Source organism: Taudactylus pleione, unplaced genomic scaffold, assembly GCF_031769625.1.
Source record: "Taudactylus pleione unplaced genomic scaffold, aTauple2 ptg000169l, whole genome shotgun sequence".
Taxonomy (NCBI): Eukaryota; Metazoa; Chordata; class Amphibia; order Anura; family Myobatrachidae; genus Taudactylus; species Taudactylus pleione.
In genome coordinates this window covers 548,427-570,121 of record NW_028284571.1, presented here as the reverse complement: position 1 = coordinate 570,121, position 21,695 = coordinate 548,427, and the positions used below count along the sequence as shown (strand labels likewise).

The 21,695-nt window shown below is 48.2% G+C and overlaps 1 protein-coding gene and 1 non-coding gene across 2 annotated transcripts in view; both read left to right on the top strand.

Moving 5' to 3' along the window:
- NFXL1 (nuclear transcription factor, X-box binding like 1) overlaps positions 1–21,695 on the top strand; it is a 140,872-nt gene that overhangs the window by 84,287 nt on the left and 34,890 nt on the right. Inside the window, exons 16-19 of the mRNA XM_088475275.1 lie at positions 147–168; positions 13,843–13,977; positions 15,508–15,674; positions 16,410–16,479. Of these exons, the coding sequence (XP_088331401.1) occupies positions 147–168; positions 13,843–13,977; positions 15,508–15,674; positions 16,410–16,479 (394 nt within the window). The remainder of the gene's footprint in view (positions 1–146; positions 169–13,842; positions 13,978–15,507; positions 15,675–16,409; positions 16,480–21,695) is intronic.
- On the top strand, positions 21,510–21,624 carry LOC148521348 (U5 spliceosomal RNA). The gene has a single exon (XR_015878841.1). It is a non-coding gene; the product is annotated as a U5 spliceosomal RNA (small nuclear RNA).

The following is a 21,695-nucleotide window of genomic DNA, read 5'->3' as shown; positions in this document are numbered from 1 at the left end:
AAATGTGCTAGGATCAGGGATCACTTATCAGAATTATATACTTGCCCTTCATTGCTGGAGATCATGCTTATTATTATTAATGAATCCATTTTTATATAAAGGCCTAGTTATACATGCCTAATTTATTTTTATTATTTTATCCCCAGGGAATGTCTTGGCAAACATGAGGTAAGCATTACACTTTTCACATAAAACTTAAATTGCTATATAAGGCAATACGGATGCTAATTCATTACGGTCCACCAATGCAGAATCTCCCTAGCAAGCTTAAAGTGGACCTTTCATCAAAAGCATTTGACCTGTTTACCACTTAACTGCATAATATCATTAAGTCGGCAATGTTACATAGTCAAAATATTGAAATGTGTGTATATTGTATATCTATTTGCCACCCCCCCTTGTTCTTCTAAGGTTGGCGCCATCTTGAATATAAAATATCTGGGTGGTAATAAACATAAATATTATGAACAGTTGAACTCTATAAACACGGATCCTAGATATGTTCCATCACAAGTCTGATTTAATGTTTATAGCAATGTAGCTCATCAATCCAATTATATAAATCAGGCCAGTGCCTCAGTGATATTGCAGCATCTTAGCAAATTGCTATATTGAACACTGGGCCTGATTCAGACCCGCTCGCAAGCACTATGCGCTCGCAAGCAGGTCGATGTTAGGCCACTGCGCACGCCGGAGCCGGCTCCGACGTGCGCATGCGCGGGACCCGGCTAGCGACGGGCGCTCCGTCGCTCGCACCAAAAGGGGGCGCTTGTCGATTTTGATCGACAGCTCGCACCGTTTTGGAGGCGTGGCGTGGGGGTGGCTTCACAAACGGAGGCATTCCCATATGAATGCCTGCCGTTTGTGGGCGCCCCACTGACACAACCAGTGATGTCAGTGGGAGAGCTTCGGGCTCTATTAGAGCCAGAAGCTCTCGGTCTCGTGGCCGCAAGCCCCAACCACAAGGGTCTTGTCGCAAGCCCGATGGTCACGATGGTACTGACCATCGCGACCATCATCCTGGCCGCTTGCAATAGCTGTGCGAGTGGCCAGGAGGCCGCTCCAAAAGAAAAAAAAAAGCGCCCTGATTCAGAGTCCGGCACTAAATCAGGGCCACTAGTCCAAGCAACAAAATGGCTGCCTCCATCGTGTCTAGTTGGCAGGTCCACTTACAGCTGAAGAGAATGTAGACAGCTACAGTTAATAGCTTTCTAGAGGAACAAAGCTGTAGTTGATTAAATGAGGCTGCATTCTATGAGAAAGGCTTGTGGTAAATACGATTTTCTGATACAGAATAAGATGAGGCTGTATAGAAAGAGAGAATATTATCATTAGCAATAAACACACAGTGAGCCACATTTAATTAGCTGCGGTAATTAACCACGGGCTATTTTGACGGTTGAGGCTATTCAGTTACAGCCCACAATAAGCCCGCAGGCTGACCTAAATGCAGATTTCCGCGGTGAGTGCCCTTATCACATATGCAGCGAACACGTTAACCCGTATCTCCGGGTACTTCTCTGCGCAAGGAAAAGGGGTTGTAATTGAATAGCTCTGAGCGTAAAGGTCAGATACTACCACCCTTTTCCTCACGCTTTAAATTACTGCGGCTAACTGAAACCGGCGTTGTGACGTTTGGTGTAAATTGTTGTGGATTATTACATAATATTAATTTATAGTGGTATAGTATTAATTGTGCTATGGTATTACTCTTAATACTAATGATGATTTTGAAACCTCTTTATTTAATTAATGCGATTACGTCTGCGTCTCTGTATAGTCAAAAAGTAAAAATTAATTATCTATAGTTCTTTAAAAATCAGTTTGTGTAACAGTACTTGTGAAAGTAAGTGCTTTTGTTTTATTACATCTTTAGTTTTCTCTCTCATCCATAAGGGGGTACACAGACTTTACACTGGGCATAGGTGGATGAGCTGGAGTTTGGGCATCAAACAGTTAAGTTTCTTTTCCCAGCAGCCTAGGCTTCCTCTCCCCTATACCCCGCCCCCAGCCTCAGGGACTAGTTTTTCGTTTGGTGTCTGCATGGTGCGGGCACTGTTTTACGGGGCTGCATTTAAGCAGCCTCAACATAGTTTATTTTATTGAGCAGGCAGTGAGTCAGCATCCTATAGGACACCATTACGGCCACTCTGACGATCCCTGGCAGCTGCAGCACTGGTGACTGAGGGCCTAATTCAGACCCGCTCGCGAGCGTAGGACGCTCGCAAGCGGGTCGATGGTGCCCGCATGCGCACGACGGAGGGAGCTCCGTCGTGCGCATGCGCGAGACCCGCATAGCGACAGCCAAGCTGTCGCTTCGGGTCTCGCTCCAAAGGGGGCGTGCTGTCGATGGTGACTGACAGCACGCCTCCCTTTGGTGGGTGTGCCGGCGGCGTGGCTGCCAGATGTAGGCGTTCCCATGGGAACCCCTTCCGTCTGAGTCCGGCCCCACTGACATCAGTAGTGATGTCAGTGGGAGTGATTTTGGCTCTGATAGAGCCAAAATCACTCCAGGGCTTGCGGCAGCGAGACCCTACCGCAGGGTCTCGTCGCAAGCCCGATTACCATCGCGACCATCATCATGGACGCTCGCTATAGCTGTGGGTGGTAACCCGCAGCTATGTGAGCGTCCATGAGGCCGCTCCATAAAGAGGTAGGAGGGCCCTGATTCAGAGCGAGCGCTCTGGTCAGAGCGTCTGGCTCTGAATCAGGCCCTGAGTCAGTGACCGTGGCCGGGCTCCACAGCGCACACCAGAGCTGCAGCCGCAGCCGTACACATTGGGGAGCAGAGTGAAAGAAGGGGGTTGGTCAGGTGCGCTTTCTGGATGTGCAGGGTAGGGGGGTGTGGGTGTGATGCGGTGTTTGTGTGGAAATAAAGAAATTACACAGTGGTGTGGGGCCAAAACGTTTATTGCAGAGGCACAATGCTGCGCTGGATTGGTCCCTGGGGGGGAGGGGTGGTAATGGCTGGCTGGCTCGGTGGGAAGGTTGGTGGACCCTTTTAGGGGGCTCCTAACCGTGCGGTTCAGGACCGGCACGTCTTGCCTGCTAGACCTTTGGTCTACAGTCTTGGTAGCCGTGGAATAGGTGGTGTGGTGACTTGGGCGTGTGAAACGCTGTCCCGCTCAGAGTGGCATGCATGCAACTTGCCTACCGGTAGGTTGCCTGTGGTAGCGGCGTTGCAGGTGGGGTGTGAGCAAAATGTCTTTTCCTTGTAGAGGTGGGCGGTGCCGGAGCCGTGTGGGTGATGCTGGTCTGCAACACGGAGGGGCGTGGGGTTTCCCCTTGGGCGGGGTTGAGTGGCATTCTGTGCATGGCCGCTGGTGGTGTCCTGTGGACGGCGGTGGCTGTGTTGAGGTGTGCCGCCTTGTGCTGGGCGGGAGGACCAGAGTGGAGGTTGTTGGCAGGCGGTGGTGCCGGGGGAGAGGAGCACTTCCGCGGTCCAGGACAAGGATGCCGTTTGCTGATGGTGCTAGCGGCTACCTGGACTGGCGGGACTCCTCTGCAGCTGGTGCAGGGGCGACGGACAGGGGCGTACCGAGCTGCGGCTGTTCAGGCGAGTGTGCGGGTGCTCGAGGATAGTTCTACTCGCATAGGCAAGGTGGCTAGACAGTCAGTCGTTGCAGGGTTTGGCGCAGGTGTCAGCATCTCTCCAGATGCTAGACAAGGACCTGCCGTCCAAGCGCATGCCTACCAGAAGGGACAGCTCTATACCCTTCTCTGATTTCTAATTCTCCGCCAATCACGAGGATAATGTTTCCATTACCTCGGATGGTGAGACCTCCTCAATCCTGTAGGACTCCCTACCACAAGTGGGCAAGTGGATGTTGAGTCCCTATTAAAGGCAGTTAAGTCTGCACTCTTGATCAAGGACTCGAAGCAAAGTCAGATGCCTGGTATTTAAACATCATTCAGAAAGTGGCTGCTGAGTTCCCTCCTTCTGCTCAATTTGAAGACCTCTTTGTAGAGACATGGGCTCACTCTAACAAGCGCTTCCAAGTCTCTAAGCGCATTGCTGCTTTTTATCTGCTGCCAGCTGCGTATAAGGCAAAATGGGAGTTTCCTCCTCCAGTAGATGCTCCCATTGACCGACTGGTCAAATCCACCACCCTTCCTATCCCTAATATGTCCTCCCTTAAGGATGGGATGGATAGGAAGCTGGATATTTTTCTTAAGGTGATTTACTCCAGCACGGGTGCTATTACACGTCCATCCCTTGCGTCAATTGGAAGATGGGCAAATGCTGTGGAGGAGGGTCTCTGTATGGGGACCCACAAAACTGAATTGTTTTCTCTGGTAGACCATGTCGGGGAAGCAAGCTCCTATCTTTGGGAGGGGGCCATTGACATGGATATCCTAACCTCTAAGGTGTTGGCTAAGTACCTTGTGCGCCAGCGCAGACTCTAAGAAGTCCTTTGATGATCTTCCCTTTTTGGTAAATTTCTAATACCTTAAATACCTTAATGGACAAGATTGTGGCTATGGTAGCTTTCCTTCCTTCTAAGGCCACAAACTACAAATTTTTGCTCCTATTGTCTGTAGAGCAAGGCCAAGGATCAGTCCTGGGATCTCTGGTCTCCACCTTGAGATATGGTGGCGTATGCCCAGTTTCACTCTCATCCTTTACAAATGGAGATTCTGGCCCAGTGCAACAAATTCCACTTACATCTCAAGTCTCAGACAATAATTCTCTCTGTCACCCCCTCTTGTGGTGGCTCCACCAGGACAAGGTGCAGGCCCTTTTGGATCCAGGACTTGGTCTTGCTCACCACCAGGGTGGGGGGCGGTAACTTGTCATCAGACATTTCTGGGTTGGCAGACGACTCAGGAGAGCCAGCAACCCCTCAATATACTGGAGCTCAGAGCATTTTCAGAGCTCTTTGCCTAGCACAGCCCCTCCTCCAGCATCGGCCTGTCAAGGTGCAGTTAGACAACAGGACAGCCGTTGCCTACGTAAATCAGGGCGACACTCGCAATGGTGGCGCCATGAAGAAGGTGAGTCGTATTCTTCAGTGGGTAGAACGGCATCTTCCGTCTCTGTCAGAGGTCTACATCCCTTTCCAAAATTGGGAGGCGGACTTTCAGCTGCCAGGATGTTCATTTGGGTGAGTGGGCTCTACACCCAGACGTCTCTCAGCTCCCGGTTCTGAGCTGGGGCCTGCCACACCTCTACATGATAGCATCTCGTCACAACCACAAACTGCCGAGATACTGCTCATATACCAGGGATTCGGGAGCTCTTCTGACAGGTGCTGTTCAATGGACTTTCACACTCATGTATATCTTGCCTCCAATCTCAATGATTCTTCAGATCCTCCGCCAATTAAAGTTGAAGGGCGCCACCATGATCTTTGTGGTTCCGGATTGGCAGCAAAGAGCTTGGTGCGCAGATCTTTTGGGTCTCTCCATAGACTCTCTGTTGCGTCTACCTCTCTAGCCAAATTTACTGTCTTAGGGCCATAGTTTCCATCTGGATCTGGCCCGTCTTGCTTTGAAGGGAGAACTCTTGATACATCCGTCCTGAAAGCTAAGGGGTTCTTACAGCCGGTCATTTGTACTGTGCTTAATGCTCTGAAGCCGGGATTTATCACAGTTTGGAGAACTTGACTGGTGTTCGCCTCGAGGCTTCAACTCATGATCTTTCCGGCTATTGCGAGTCCTGTATTTCTTACAGGCCGGTCTGGATTTGGGCCCCCATCCTGCTTCATTAAAGGTACAGGTTTCAGCCCTTTCTGTCCTCTTCCAGAGACAGATTGCGCTGTTGCCTATTGTACGGCCTTTCCTACAGGGTGTACTCCATATACAACCCCAGTTTGTTCTCCTGGTGGCTCCGTGGAACTTATCTTTGGTTCTTCAGGCTCTACAGTCATCTCCCTTTGTGCCCATGGACACAGTAGACATTCGTTGGCTTACATGGAAGACTGTCTTACTCCTCACCATTGCATTGGCTCGTGGGGTTTCTGACTTGAGCACATTGTCTTGTCTCTCCCCTTTTTCTTATTTTTCACTCGGACCGGTCTATTCTTCGGACACGGTTGGACTACCTCCCTATTTTAGTTTCCAGGTTTCGCATCAACCAGGAGATTGTGGTCCCTTCATTCCAAGTACCGGACTCTTCTCAGGAGCTGGCCTCCTTGGATGTAGTGAGGGCCCTCCAGATTTATGTAGACAGGACAATAGATTTCCGTATGACTGAATTCATCTTTGTCCTGTATGACTTTCACAAATGAGGCTGGCCAGATGCCTCTGTTTGACTATCTGCCAGGCTTATGTTGTGGCCATGGTGCAAGTGGGCACTTCTTGGACAGCTAGACATGGCACCTATGCAGAGCAGCTTTATAAAGCACCCACATGTTCAGCCCATACGTTCCTCAGGTTCTATTCCTTTGACATCTTCGCCTCCGCTAATGCGGCTTTTGGGTGAAGGGTTCTCAGCGCAGCTTCGGAGCATCCCCTCTCTTAGAGGGACAGCTTTGGTACGTCCTGTGATCCCTATGGATGAGAGAGAAAAGGAGAATTATGTTCTTACCTGTTAAATCCCTTTCTTGTAATTCATAGGGAAACAGGGCGCCCACCCTGACACAACTGACTTGCGGTGGTATTGCACTGTTACTGGTTCCCCTTTTCACCTACACTGTGTGTTTGAACGGAGTGTGTGCCGGTCTTCCTTCTCTTTCCTCTTGCTCCTCGACTGGGACTTGTTAACTTAACTGGTCCCTGAGGCTGGAGGCTAATGGCAGGGTATAGGATTGAGGGATCCTGGGCTGCTTTGGAGAAAAACTGTTTGGTGCCCAAACTCAAGCTCATCCACCTATACCCAGTGTAAAGCTTGTGTTCCCTATGGATTCCAAGAAAAGGATTTAACAGGTAAGAACATAAATCTCCTTATTATTAATTAGTCAGTTGTGTCATATGATAATATTTATCAGTCCGTATATATGTGACACAATTTTTTTTTTGGCATTTTACACATTGTTCTGGTTAAACCTATATTTATTGTGCATTCAAGATTTTGTAACCAGTTTTCACCGGCACGTACATTAATCAGATAAGTGATTGTTAATAGTATATTTAGTTATTCATAGTAATGGATCAAATGACCATTTGGAATACATCTCAGTATGCTTACGCAGTACAAGAAATATTCCTTTGTTTGAAATGGATGTTTGAATTCCAGGAATAGTTGTAAAGACAGTTAGAACCCTCTGTTCTATCATGTATGACCGTTAAAAAGCAGTACAGTATGCTTTTCATGTTTTATATAAAAGGTTCATCCAAGAGGGAGGATGAATAACAAAATAACATTCTAAAATTATCTCTACAGTGGCACAAAAGACTTTCTCTATAACTGCTTAACAGCAATGCCAAACTCAAAATACCAACCAGGCCGAATATTCAAGGTCTAAGAGTGTGTGGGCCCCCCCCAAAAAAAGTCTTATATGCAATTTTGAAAGGTTTATTATTAATAAAAACTAATGCAGTGCCCCTTATGCAATGCCCCTCTGTATTAGAGACCCTTATGCAATGCCACTATAGTTGTGCCCATTATGCAATGCCCCTGTATAAGAGCTCCTTATGCAATGCCACTGTAGTTGTGCCCATTATGTAATGCCCCTGTATTAGAGACCCTTATGCAATGCCACTATAGTTGTGCCCATTATGCAATGCCCCTGTATAAGAGCTCCTTATGCAATGCCACTGTAGTTGTGCCCATTATGTAATGCCCCTGTATAAGAACTCCTTATGCAATGCCACTGTAGTTGTGCCCATTATGCAATGTCCCCTGTATAATAGTTCCTTATGCAATGCCACTATAGTTGTGCCCATTATGCAAGGCTCCCTGTATTAGAGCCCCTTATGCAATGCCCCTGTATTAGAGCCCCTTATGCAGTGCCTCCAGTAGTGCCCATTATGCAGTGCCCCAGTAATACCCCTAGTAGTGCCCCTTATGTGTGCCCACAGTAGTGCCCTTTATGCAGTGTCCCCCGTAATGCCCCTAGTAGTGCCCATTATGCAGTGCCCCCAGTAGTGCCCATTATGCTGTGCCCCCAGTAATGCCCCTTATGCTGTGCCTCCTCCCAGTGTAGAACAGGCCCCACTGCAGTACTTACCTCTCTCTTACTTAACTCTCTTCACGCTGGCCGCTGGGCACCGCTCCCACTTAGATGCTGCCGCTGACTGGAACTAACTAGATCCAGCAGGCTCCTCTCAATGCGGGTGAGGTCATGCGAACTTCATCACTGGGAATGCTGGCCTCTGAAGCGATCAGAGGCTTCTTTAGTCTCTGATAGATTCAGAGACCAGCGTTCCCAGTTTTAAATACAGTAAACCCTACCCGAACGGGGCTGAGTTCCGATTGCGGCAGGGGTTTGTGCCGCATGATATTTGTATTTGGGCCCACACAGTCGGGCCGCATAAAATGTTTATTTGGGCCACATGCGGGTTACGGGCTGCATGTTTGACATGCCTGGCTTTCTTACTTAGAAGATGTAGTGCTTACTTGTACAGTATTAAGCAATGCTTACAGATTTGACCTTACACATCTAGCCTCCTTGTGCATTAAACAGTCTTTCTAGTGGCGCCGTGCTGTGGCCTGACTTTATAGCGCCGAGAGTCTTTTCATGCAACTATTTACCTTAGAATGCATCCTCATATTCGTACAGTGATGCAATTAGGTAACACAAGCAGCTTCTGCTGATTTAAATGATAAGCAGCATGCCTATGTTCTGAGTGCGACAGCGGGTGTATCTGCATGCGAAATGCTGCGTTACAGTGTCAGCGGCTGTAACGTAGCATTTCACATGCAGATACACCCGCAGTTGCACACACAACATAGGCATGCTGCTTGTGCTACCTGTTTGCATTGCTGTGCAAATAATATGCATTTGAAGGTAAAAAGTCACACGGAGCTGCCGCGTTGTGTAGCGCGACTTGTTACGTACGGAGGATAGATGTTTGTGGACACATCTGTATCTCTGGTGAGGGGACCATGGTTTCCTAGAACTGTATACAAGAGAAGGCCATACCTACCATCTAGTGCAGTGGTTTCCACACTTTCTCAGTTTGAGGCACCCTTAGGGTCTCCATAATTCTCTCAAGGCTCCCTTAAGCCAAAATAATTACTGAACAGTCCCGTTTTTTAAGAAGTTGGGTCAGAATAACGTAATAAATATTTAAAGAAGAAGAAAACTGTGCTATTGTTACCCATTGCCCCCTTCATCTCTCCTATTGCCCCCTCCGTCTCTCTCCTATTGCCCCCTCAGTCTCTTTACTATTGCCCCCTCCATGTTTCTCCCTTTGTCCTCCTTCATGTCTCTCCCTTTGCCCCTATATGTCTCTCTTTGTCCTCCTCCAGGTCTCTCCCTTTGCCCCCCTTACTTACCTTTTTAGTTGTGATCGTCAGCTGCGTTCTGCAGCATCATTCCTCAGATCAGACACTTCCTGTCTGATCTCCCACAATGCACTGCGTTGTAGGACCCCATTCAGCTACAGGCATCCGCAGGATTTGCTGCCTGTCGCTTCACAGTGACAGCTCTCCCCCCACTAATCACAACCCCCCCTGCCGCTACGCTCTACTCCACACCACCAACCCCTCTACTCTTCATGCAAAAAATATATATTTTACACACAAAAAAAACCCCCACACTGGCCGTCCACTTTTGGCCACAGGCCGTTGTGGCACCCAAGGGAGCCGCGGCGCACAGTTTGGGAACCACTTATCTAGTGCATACAAGGAAGACGGGCTCACCTTGTAGAGTAGGCCATGCTCAACTTGTAGTATATGCGAGGAGGCCTTGCTTACCTTGTAGGTTATGCAAGAAGGATATGCTTACTTTGTAGTGTATGAGAGAAGCCTGCAATTAACTTGTATTGTACGTAAGGTGGCTGTGCTTCCCGCATTGTTTGTGCAAGGAAGCCGAGCTCACCATGTATTGTATGCGAGAAGGCAGTTCTTACCTCATAGTGTTTGCGAGGAGGTCATGTTTACTTTAGCCTTTATTCTAGCACCCTGCACCTATCACAACCCTTGCAGTTCCTCTTTCCTGCCTGGGGTGTCAATCTCTGCTCTGGTGCTTTTAGCACACACAGATGATGTAACAAATTGGTGAGATACAAACCAGAGTGTGCAAGAGGCACCAGAGCATAGAGCAATATCACAGGCAGGAAAGAGGAACTGCATGGGTTGTTATAGATGCAGGGTGCCAGAAAGAACACTATTACTTCATAGTGTACGCAATGAGGCCATTCTTACCTTCGTAGTGTATGTGAGGAGGCCATGCATAACTCATAGTGTATGCGTGTAGGCCATGTTTACCTCATAGTGTATGTAAGAGGCTGTGCTTACCTTGTATATGCAAGAGGCTGCGCTCACCTTTCAGTGTGTGCAAGGAGGAAGAGCTTACCTTGTAGTTCAGCTTGAAGTGTATGCCAAAGTCCGTTGCTTACATTTTAATGTATGCGAGGAGTAAGTGCTTACCTTGTAGTCAGCATCTGTGATGGGGGGTACAAAGGGAACACTTGTACTAGGCCCGAGATTCTGAGGGGCCCCATCCCCTCAGGAATCTCAAGAACCCAATTCATGTGTCCCCCTTGCCCCTGTCGCTGCTGTAAGCACTGCAGGGCACAGGCAAAGAGAGGCTGGCCGGCAGCCCAGGGCAGCGCACGTGACGTGATGTAGCACCGCTGAATTATAGAGGAACCGGGGTCGAGATGCCAGGAAAGAGGAACAGCAGGCAGCAGGTAAGTAGTGGCTGAGTTGGGCTATAGAGACACAAGGGCTGGGGGATGAAGCTGAGAGACACAAGGGCTGGGGGATGAAGCTGAGAGTCACAGGGGATGGGGATTGTAGCTGAGACTCACAGGGGCTGGGGATTGTAGCTGAGAGTCACAGGGGATGGGGATTGTAGCTGAGAGTCACAGGGGATGGGGATTGTAGCTGAGAGTCACAGGGGCTGGGGATTGTAGCTGAGAGTCACAGGGGCTGGGGATTGTAGCTGAGAGTCACAGGGGCTGGGGAATGTAGCTGAGAGTCACAGGGGCTGGGCTATGAAGCTGAGAGACACGGGGGCTGGGGAATGTAGCAGATACCCCTTTTACACTGACGTGAACACGCATTAACCCTGGATTTTTGTCTGTGTAAACTGATCAACCCAGGTCCAGTGACCCAGGGATCCGACCCGGCTGGTTTGCAGGGTTGAGCACGGGTCATTCTCGTGTCACCCTGCAGTGTAAACGGCGTGATCCACATCATGGTGAACCGGGTCGCGCTGCATGCTGCCCGATTGGCCGGCTTCAGTGGCGCTTGGAGATGAAATAATCTCCATGCGTCCATTGCCGGGTTGACCAGAACGGAGCAGCGCACCCCACCTGCCCTCCGTGCCTCCTTACCGTTTCGGAGTAAAGTAACGGGGTCGCGGAGGGGAGGGAAGGTAAGAAGCGCTGCTCACCTGCGCCGGAGAGCCGGGTTAGTGCTGACCCGGTTCCGGTGTGAACGGTGCGGGTCGGCGCTGCAGTGTAAAAGGGGGTCTGTCCCGAGTCTGATCCTGGTTGGAAATGTGTTCCAAATCCCGGGTCAGACCCGGAACTTTGGTGTAAAAGGGGTATGGGAGACACAGGGGCTGGGGAATGTAGCTGAGAGTCGAGGGCTGAGAAATGAAGCTGAGAGACATGTGGACAGGGCTATGAAGCTGAGAGACACAGGAGCTGGGGAATAAAGTTGAGAGACATAGGGGCTGGGAAATGAAGCTGGGATACACAGGGGCTGGAGAATAAAGTTGAGAGTGACTGAGGGCCTCATTCAGAGGAGGTCGTTCGATACAAGCGGTCGCTCTGAATCAGGGCGGCCGCTTGCATCCTGAACGGCCGCCTCCTTGTCGATCGTTAAGCTGTGGGTTAACACCCACAGCTCTAATGACCGACATGGGTGATGGACGCGATGTTCAAGACCATCGCGACCATCGGGGCTTACGACCAGACTCTAGGGTAGGGTCTGGGCACTCATAAGCCCCAGGGAGCTTCCTGCTCTGTTTGAGCAGGAAGTTCTCCATTGACATCAGCAATCAGCAAGCATTCCGACTGGAACGCCTCCATTTGGCCGGGCACGCCCCCGGCCCGCCCAGCAAACGAGGCGAGCTGTCACTCAACATCGACAGCTCGCCCCGTCTGCTACGAGACCCCTAATGACGGAGCGCCCGTCATTAGCCGGGTCTCGCGTATGCGCACGACGGAGCCGGCTCCGTCGTGCGCATGCGCTGTGGGGCAACATCGAGTCGGTTGTGAGTGCTCAGCGCTCACGACCGACTCTGAATGAGCTCCTGAGGCTGGGGATTGAAGCTGAGAGACAATGAAGCTGAGTGATGGGTGTGGGGAATAATGATGAGACACAGGGGAGATGAGTGTATGGATGGACATGGAGCGATGAGTGGATGGTGCTGGAGAGACGAGGGTAGAGGCTGGTGCAACGCAGGCAAGCATAAAGGTGCCCATCTACTAGACTAGACGATTAAATTGAGCGATTGAACAATATCGTTCAATTGTTCATAAATCGTTTGCAAATTGTTTAGAAAAATGTCTAAAATGACCTGCGATGCGTGCTCCCGCTAGTTGTTTAGACATCTATCATTATTATGCAGTGCCCCTGTAGCTGTGCCCCTTATGCAGGCCCCCCTGTAGCAGTGCCCCTTATGCAGGCCCCCCTGTAGCAGTGCCCCTTATGCAGGCCCCCCTGTAGCAGTGCCCCTTATGCAGGCCCCCCTGTAGCAGTGCCCCTTATGCAGGCCCCCCTGTAGCAGTGCCCCTTATGCAATGCCTCCTGTAGCAGTGCCCATTATGCAATGCCTCCTGTAGCAGTGCCCATTATGCAATACCTCCTGTAGTTGAGCCCACCACCCGTGTACGTCAGTCAGGTGATTCATGCTGCTCCTCTTTGGCTGAGCGCTTCTTCTCTTCAGAGGCAGCCAGGCACACAGAGAGGTGGTCCAATGCGGCGGAGCTTGCCTAACAGACATTAAAGGTCCAGCAGGACCTCTAGCATCTGTCTCCTCCTAGGCGTCGGATTTTTGGAGGGACGCTTTCAGTAGATTTCATGCGGACGGAAAGTCCGCATAGAATCTGCAGCCCCCAAGCCGCTGCGCCCCACAAGCCTCCGCACCCCAAGCCACCGTGGGGTCTGCGGGGGCTGTAGTTACACCACTTCTTGTAGTGTATCTGAGTAGACTGTGCTTACCTTGTAATGTATCTGAGTAGACTGTGCTTATATTGTAGTGTATCTGAGGAGACTGTGCTTACCTTGTAGTGTATCTGAGGAGACTGTGCTTACCTTGTAGTGTATCTGAGGAGACTGTGCTTACCCTGTGCTTACCTTGTAGTGTATCTGATGAGACTGTGCTTACCCTGTGCTTACCTTGTAGTGTATCTGAGGAGACTGTGCTTACCTTGTAGTGTATCTGAGGAGACTGTGCTTACCCTGTGCTTACCTTGTAGTGTATCTGAGGAGACTGTGCTTACCCTGTGCTTACCTTGTAGTGTATCTGAGGAGACTGTGCTTACCCTGTGCTTACCTTGTAGTGTATCTGAGGAGACTGTGCTTACCTTGTAGTGTAGTACCTGAGGAGACTGTGCTTATATTGTAGTGCATGTGAGGAAACCCTGCTTACATTGTAGTGTATCTGAGGTTACGTGCTTACCTTGTAGTGTAGTATGTGAGGAGGCCGTGCTTGCTGGTAACACATGAGTGAATAACCATATGCTTACGGATTTTTTTAAATGTACTTTTTTATTATGTATTGTAAACTATTCACAAGCTGATGCATAACTGAGAAGGATGTTTTTGTTTCTCTGTAGGTGAGTCCTTTGCCATGTCATGCTGCTGGCCCTTTTTCATGTAAAAGACCATGTGGCCGATTGCTTGCTTGTGGCAACCATACTTGCTTCAGAGAATGCCATAAGGTCACAGAGGAAAATGGTAACAGAGGGAAGGTAAGACTTTTTTTTTTCTTATTCAGTTTGCTGCTCTCCACTCCTACCATAGAGTACAATCCTGTAGTAGTTGGGGATTATCCTGAATTGGGTTTTGCTGGGATCTTTTGTAATCTAACATGCTAGTACTCTTCTGGGAGGGTGAGGGCTGGGTATGTTAGGTCGACATGAGAATATTGGCATTATTAGCATATCATGTCTACATGGATGTCATGTCAACCTAACGTCCCTGGTTGCCCAGTGGTTACTTACCTGCTCCCGACGGCTGCAGCATCTCCAGCATGGAGGTTATGGGAGCAGTCAGTCAGAAATTCAGCTAAGCGGGCATTCCCCAAACCATGACAATGGGCAGTTGGGAACATCTTACTTGATCAAACGTGTATGTAGGTGGGAGAGGAAGGGGATGATGGAGTACCCAAACGCTTTTGCACTGTAAACCTGTACCCTTATGTCTGGCTACCTCACCATGTACAGAATGTATGCATTTTGCCCTATTTCCTTTGAGCTTACTTAAGCATGGGGAGTGTTGTCTAATTAAAAGCATCCTTCCCCTTTCTCTTCCATAAGAAAAGTTTTTTTTGTTTTTTTTCTACAGATATGTCCTCATAAGTCCAGCCTCAATACGCCACGTGGTGCGAGATACCTGGCGTGAGTGAGCCACTAAGTCTCGTGCAACTTTGCTTGCACCAGGCGTTTTTTTTGGCAAAAATGTGTTTTAGATGCAATGTACTAGGACGCACCAATAGAGTATGCTGACTAAAGTGATATGTGTGCGACTGAGTCTGTATAGGTAGCAAAATGGAGCTTGACATGGAAAAAAGCAGCAACCCTGCACCGTAGCACTTCATCTATAGGGTCAGAGACTCAGTCACACACAGATGTCTCATATCAAATTAGTCAGCACAGTTGTCTCTAGTTGCAGCGCATTCTTGGTAAAAAAAAAAAAAAAGCGCCGGGTACAGGGGAGTTTCTAGAGAGGAGGGGGCCCATGTGCAGTCTCTGACACGGGGCCCCCTCTCTCCATCCGGCAGCCGGTTGCACACTGAGCTGTGTGCGGCCAGCGTCGCACTTATAGACTCTGGCCACTAGAGTATGCACAGGTCACCAGGAAAATGGCCGCGGCTGCCATTTTCCAGTCGTTTTTACAGGCGCAGACACCGGAGCGGACGTGGGACTCCGGAGAGGTAAGTTTTATGGGTGCAGGGTGTGCGGAGCTGGCCCCCCATGTTCCCTGCACACCCTGCACCCATTATAGATACTCCCCTGGCCGGGCACTAGCAGTGTAGCATGGGACCTGGCACACCTGCAGCAATGATGTGTGAGGACACATCTGTAGTGTACAGCTTGGCTTTGTGCTGTAAGTGAGGAAGATGGTGAGTCTCTGATTTGGGTAGTTGCATGCTTGGGAAGTAATCTCAGTTATACAGTCAATGGATAATGACAACATAGAAGAGATCTTCAGTATAAATGCAATTATTTTTATTGCTATGCGTTTTGCAAATAAGTTGTTGTTGTGTTTCTGCCTCCTAGTGTGGCCCAGAGTGTGTTGTATGTGAAGAAGAATGTTCGAAACCTAGACCACCTGGTTGTCCTCATCGTTGTAGTCTGCAATGCCACCCAGGGGATTGCCCTCCATGTGTCCAGATGATCAGGACCAAGTGCCACTGCAAGATCAGCAGCCTCTACATTGAGTGCATGTAGGTAGAGCCCTCCCTGCTCTTTCCTCCTCTCATGTTTATTGCCGCGTTTCTTCAGAGCTCTATATGAGTGCAGTAAAAACAGTCTTATTAATTGTCTATGGGCCTGTCAACAGAAATGTACTTTTTCTCATTAGATGTCTTTTTAAACCCAAAAATATTTTCTCACCCATAAGAAGAAAAATAAGACCCTTTTCTTCCTGTGTCAATAATTCCGTTTTATTTAATGTTTTTTTTTTCTTCTGTGTTTTACTAATTAGTCTAAGTCCTAACTATGTCTATTATTTTTTTTTATAATAGTTTATAAACTGTGATGTCTGGTTTCTTTGATGTTTTGGAACTTTGCTTAAAACGCCAACATTACACAATCAGACAGACTGACAGTCTGCACGCAATATTGGTATAACTAATGTCCTTTTGGTCCAACGGCATAATTGCTATAACAATGTCCACTGGCCAGCCGCCACTCGGAACGAAAACCACGGAACGTCTTATCACATGGCTTGTTATGGGAGGTCAGATTCAGATCGCCTTTTGGGAGTTGGCGCATTCATTTCTAGGCTCTCAGGATCTATGACCGTCTATCTTGGGAACATTGCAGCAGTGTGAGGCAGTTTGTATGATGGTGTTTTGTTTCTCTGCTACGTGTGAGTGCTGAAATGTCCACGGCTGTAATAACTGCTGGATATCAGTTTACCTTAAACAACTGGTTAAAGTGTATTTTCTTTATTTCAGAAAAATGTGTTTGGCCGACGAGAGTGAAAAGAATATGTGGACTTCGTGCAAAAATCAATGTCCAAAAGAGGTAGGAATGGGCGTCAGCTTCTGGAGAGCTTTCCATGTGCTATTGTTCTGTTACTTTGAAAAGGCATTTACACTTCAATCAGAATTGATTGAATATGAAAAGACAGGTGTTAGATATTTGACATTCTATTAAATTATTTGGTTACCTCTCAAGCTATTGTCATCTGCACCTTTATGCATCAACTGATTTCCTTTAGTGATCTTCAATAGACTTGCGTTCATAATGCCTGGTCAGAGCCTAAAGAAGACATCCACATTTATTTTTTCCATTTTAGAAATGAATTCCCTCTCATCCTGCAGAATGTCCCAGGTCCATGCAGTAACCCATAAGTTTATCTCTGGCTGACTGTCATTTCCCCAGCACTGACGCGTCCAGTGCAAGTGTGTTACTGTATATAAATACAATTAGCAACTTGGATACAGTCAATCTGGGTACACACTGGAGCAAATTCAGAACGACAACTCGGGCATATTGCCCAGTGTGTATGCCCGATTTGTGCGCTCCCGCAGTCCTTTGTGATATCAACTGGTCGGCCGTGCCGCATGTCCAACCGGACGTCACCGCATGCAACGTTGTGTATATTAATAACGGACGGATCGCCTTCATTACATTGCTGTAATGTGTACCAGCAATCATGCGATATCCAGTGTGTCCCTGCACATCGGCACGATTGCCAGTCACTCAAGTGTGTACCCGACATTAGTCACCAAATTACCGAATGCTGTGGGAGCAATTATCTAATGGAGGTAAAGTGCTAAGAGCTAACAAAGGTAGATGGACAATATTGTTTTATGTGGCCACAAAACAATTCTGCTCTAACAATATGCTATTGGTATGATTTCACTTCAAACGTACCGGTCGCTACTGATTAACTTTTAAACAGACAGGTTTAAAAATGTGCCTGGCACCTGCAGGCTTCCTGTGTTACGACATCCGTGGTCTTCCTAAATCCTTGGGCCCCTCATCTGCTGCACATGTTGTCATATTGGTCACAGACTTTGTCATTCTGCGTCCTGACCCAAATATTTAGAAGTCTTCTGTGTTGGTGATATTGGTTAGTCAGTCAACCGCTGATAACTAGGAGTGATCAGCAAAAAAGTGACCCCCATAAACCTTCGCCCATATTTTAGTACCAGGGTGACAACAGAATCTTTTGTAACGGAAATTTCAAATAACTTTTGCTTCCCTAGAATTTGAGAGTATAGTCTTTCATTGTTGGTATTTTTTGATATGTTCCTTCCTTTAAAAATTCTCATGTGGTACAGCAGCCTTAGGGCCGAATTCTATTATCCTCCATATTAAAGTGACTTTACACATTGGTGCAGCCTGAGTTAAAAACCTCAGCCTCTTACTTCCAGCCCTAATGCCTTGGAAATTATGTAAATGACCTCATTGATTTATGTAACCTTTCAGATCCTTCTTGCAGCTTAAACTCCGCTAATTTTCCCTCGCACCCCATAGAGGTGTGCTTGTTACTGCCAGTACAGGTTGTTCTTTCTCTTATTAATATCAATATCTGGCCACAGCATGGCTAAATGCCTGTAGATATGGTGATGGCTATATTTAAACAAGAGTATATGGCTGTAAATGGAATATATATTTTCTTTAAGTCAAGTAATATTTTATTGAGAGTTTATAAGATTTAACCAAGAAATTAAGATCAGAAAAAAGGAAGGGAAACTGACCCCACTGGACACACAAGGCTTGGGAATATTTATATATGAAACATGTATAGCAATACAAAGGACAGAGGTGGGGAATCAGCACGGAAACTAGACATGTGGAACCAGTGCGAGTGAGAACATTATAGACTGGCAGGGGGGGTCCCTGTGTATACTAAAGCTAGGATTACACCAACGGTCCCAAGTCTTATGATATTTTGGGAGGGCTAGTCTGTGGGTGTACAGGTACCTTTCATGGTTAGAGACATTATTTATTAACTAGGGCTCTACATTTGAAGAGGTTTGGGTAATCTGAGATGAACCACATCCTGGCCATTATGACTGTGCCAAGGGTAGTAAGGCAAAATTTATATTTATAGAGAACTTTGTTGTATTGATCCTCCAGACCAAGACCAAACAAGGAAGTCTTAGGATCTGTCCTGTGGGCATAGAAGCGGTGACCTTAATATATACCCATACATGGGTCCAGAAAGCAAATACACCAGGACAATCCCAGAGGATGTGCCAAAGCCCAGAGTGCAAGGTCCCACAGATCATATTGACACAGCTGTTAATGAACACTGACTGGTGTCAACTGAACTCAGGATATGTCCCAAATCCTCATCAGTAAGGGGACCTAGGTCAACCTCCCATGTGAATTTCAAGGGAATGAGAGCATCCGGTAAATGGCATCAAGGTTGGAATATACACAAGAGACTTGGATTTTAGGGCCTAGAACAGGGGTGGGCAATAAGCGGCCCTCCAGCTGTTGTTGAACTGCAAATCCCAGCATGCATTGCAACATTTTTAGCATGTCCAAATAGCAAAACACTGGCAGGGCATGCTGGGATGTGTAGTTTAACAACATCTGGGGGGCCTCTTATTGCCCACCCCTAGCCTAGAAGGAGGAGAAATGGGAAAGGGACATGTGTCCACTCCCAAATTGAGCATGCACAGCATGACAGAGCTGAAGACCGTTCTGTGTAGGAGGCCATATTCTCCTTCTATTGTGCAAACGATTTAAAAACACCATATGCGTAAATTTGCCCCACGGAGCAGACACCATATAATAACCAAATGTTGTCAGTACTTAGCATGCCGGGCTCGGGATAGGCAATGTTTCACTAGAGAGTAGAAGTGGGATCAGTAGCCCCTTTCCCCTTCCTATTATTCATTAGCATTATTCATCGGACCCAAGCAAGGCCCTGCTGCTCTAAAAGCCATTCAGTCCTTACTGAATTCAGCAGTAATAATTCTGGTCCCCTCCTCACAACGAGGCAAGGGCCAAAATTAAATAGCCTTTCTCCTTCATCCACTAGGGGACACTGGAGTTCAAGACAGTGGGGGTATAGACGGTGGTAGAGCAGAGCCTGGCACTTTAAATAATTCTGAAGTGTGACTGGCTCCTCCCCCTCTATGCCCCATCAGCCCCAGTTTTTAGAATGTGCCCGAGAGAGCCGGTCACATAGGGCTGAGCTCCAGCCCACTCTTAGTATTTTTTCTTTTATTTTCCTTTATTTTAATTTCTAGCTTTCACAAAGCATTGAGGACAGGCTGACAGAGTACTGCGTCTGTCAGCCTGCTACATGGAGGCATCAGGTGACCCGCCACCACTAAAAAAAAGAGTGCGTGTCGGAGTCCCAGGCACCCTGGCAGTAGCTCAGGGAGGACACGCCACAGCTTAATATAGAGGCTGTGTCCGTGCTTCCGAATGCCTAGCCGCAGCCCTGATGCCAGCAGTGGTAAGTATAGCTCTGTTCCCCTTATGGGAAACGGAGTTTAATCTGCGGCCCCTCCGCCCCCTCCCAGGCTCATGTGGCATATACTGTAGTATATCCCCTCCTGGAATCCTGTAACGCCGCTAGCGTTATTACAAGGGGCGGAGCTACCGCGCATAGAGCGCGGATACCAGTACAGGGAGACTGTTCAGACAGTCTGTAATGTTGCTGCCTAGCAGCATGCCTGATCCCTGCACGATGAGCGCTGTCTTACTTTATAGAGCCTGACAGCGCTCTGTTTGCTGCTCTCACGAGAGCCGAATCTTCCCTCTGCTCTATCCCCACGAGGAGGGAGCCTGCCGCGCCCCGCTACTCCCATAAGGGAGTCTACATAGCACCAATTGGCGGGGCTTAGGGAGCTACTCAGCGCGGCTGTTCCCTGCCGCGCTGGTGCTTGTAGGAGCGCTGGCTTCTGCACACAGCCGCCAGGGAGCGAGGCTGTTATTCACAGCGCTCTCGGCTGCGGGTTGCGGCGCCGGTGCTTGTATGAAGATTGCACCGGCGCTGTCTATTTCATTCCCGCTCCACCACTCGCTTTATGCCTGCTATACATTGTTTGCGCCCCGCCCGCTTATTATAGTAGGGGCAGAGTCTACTTCATGCTGGCTTGCACAGATGCCGCCATACTCCAGGAGTATTATTAGCATATGCACCTGCCTTAAAAGGAGCCGGGGCTTATTGCCAGCATCACCTGCATCCTCACTCTGGAGTTGTGTGGGGGGTGCAACCCTTAACAGGGTTGTGGGTTTTATTCCCAGTACGCCCTAGCTGTTTGGAGTTTGTATGTTCTCCCTGTGCTTGCATATGGCCTCTACCGTTTTTTTCTTTCCTTAAGCCTACAGCACCTGGTCTTATTAGGTTTAACGGCACAACTGTGGAGTTTGTACTTTAACCTGCAGTCCTTATAGAGATCTGGCTCTGCCTCATCTCGGTTATATTGCAAGTAGTTCCCCTACGGAACTGGGCAGTGTACTGGTTTAATATTATATAATAAAAAAAAAAAAAAAAAAAGGACCCGCCGCCACTATTATAGAGTGAGTGTCCGGGTCCCAGGCACCCTGAAGCACGGGGAGGAACATGCCACAGCCTAATATAGAGGTTGTGTCCATGCCACTTTGCCCACCACATATCTATCAGCGCCTACGGCCACACGCCCGATCTCGTCTGATCTTGGACGCTAAGCAGCGCCAGGCCTGGTTAGTACTTGGATGGGAGACCGCCTGGGTATTCCAGGTGCGACAGGCTTATTACATTGAACATCTGGGGCAAATATGCTTGATGTGTAACAGAATAATGCAGTGTGTTTCTTGCATCTATAGCTGCCAGAGATCACTCTGCCTAAATAGTTGGGGCCACTGTTCTGGCTGCTGCCAGAAATGACGGTTATTGCATATCTTTAACCCAAGGTTAGCACAAGGGTGCGTCCCATCCCCAGGCTTATGCCTCACATTGGCTCGCCTTAAGAATGAGCCGTACTCTTCTCATGCACATATGTGGCTGCACATATGTTAAATCTCAACAGCCTTCGGTGCTTACCTTAGAAGGTATGCATCTGTGCATCTATAGGGATTTATATCTTATTTATTCCCTTATACTGTGGTTTCTCTTCAGATCGAATAAATCTTTCGCCTTTTACTTAAGATTTCCGTGGAGAGGAACAATCATGAGTTTCATGTAATTTTTTGATGCCCGGCAGCTGCTGGGCTGCACACACAAGAAGTAACGTATGGCCGTTGTAGTGGTTGGCATTGCTGTCTCACATCACTGAGGTTATCTT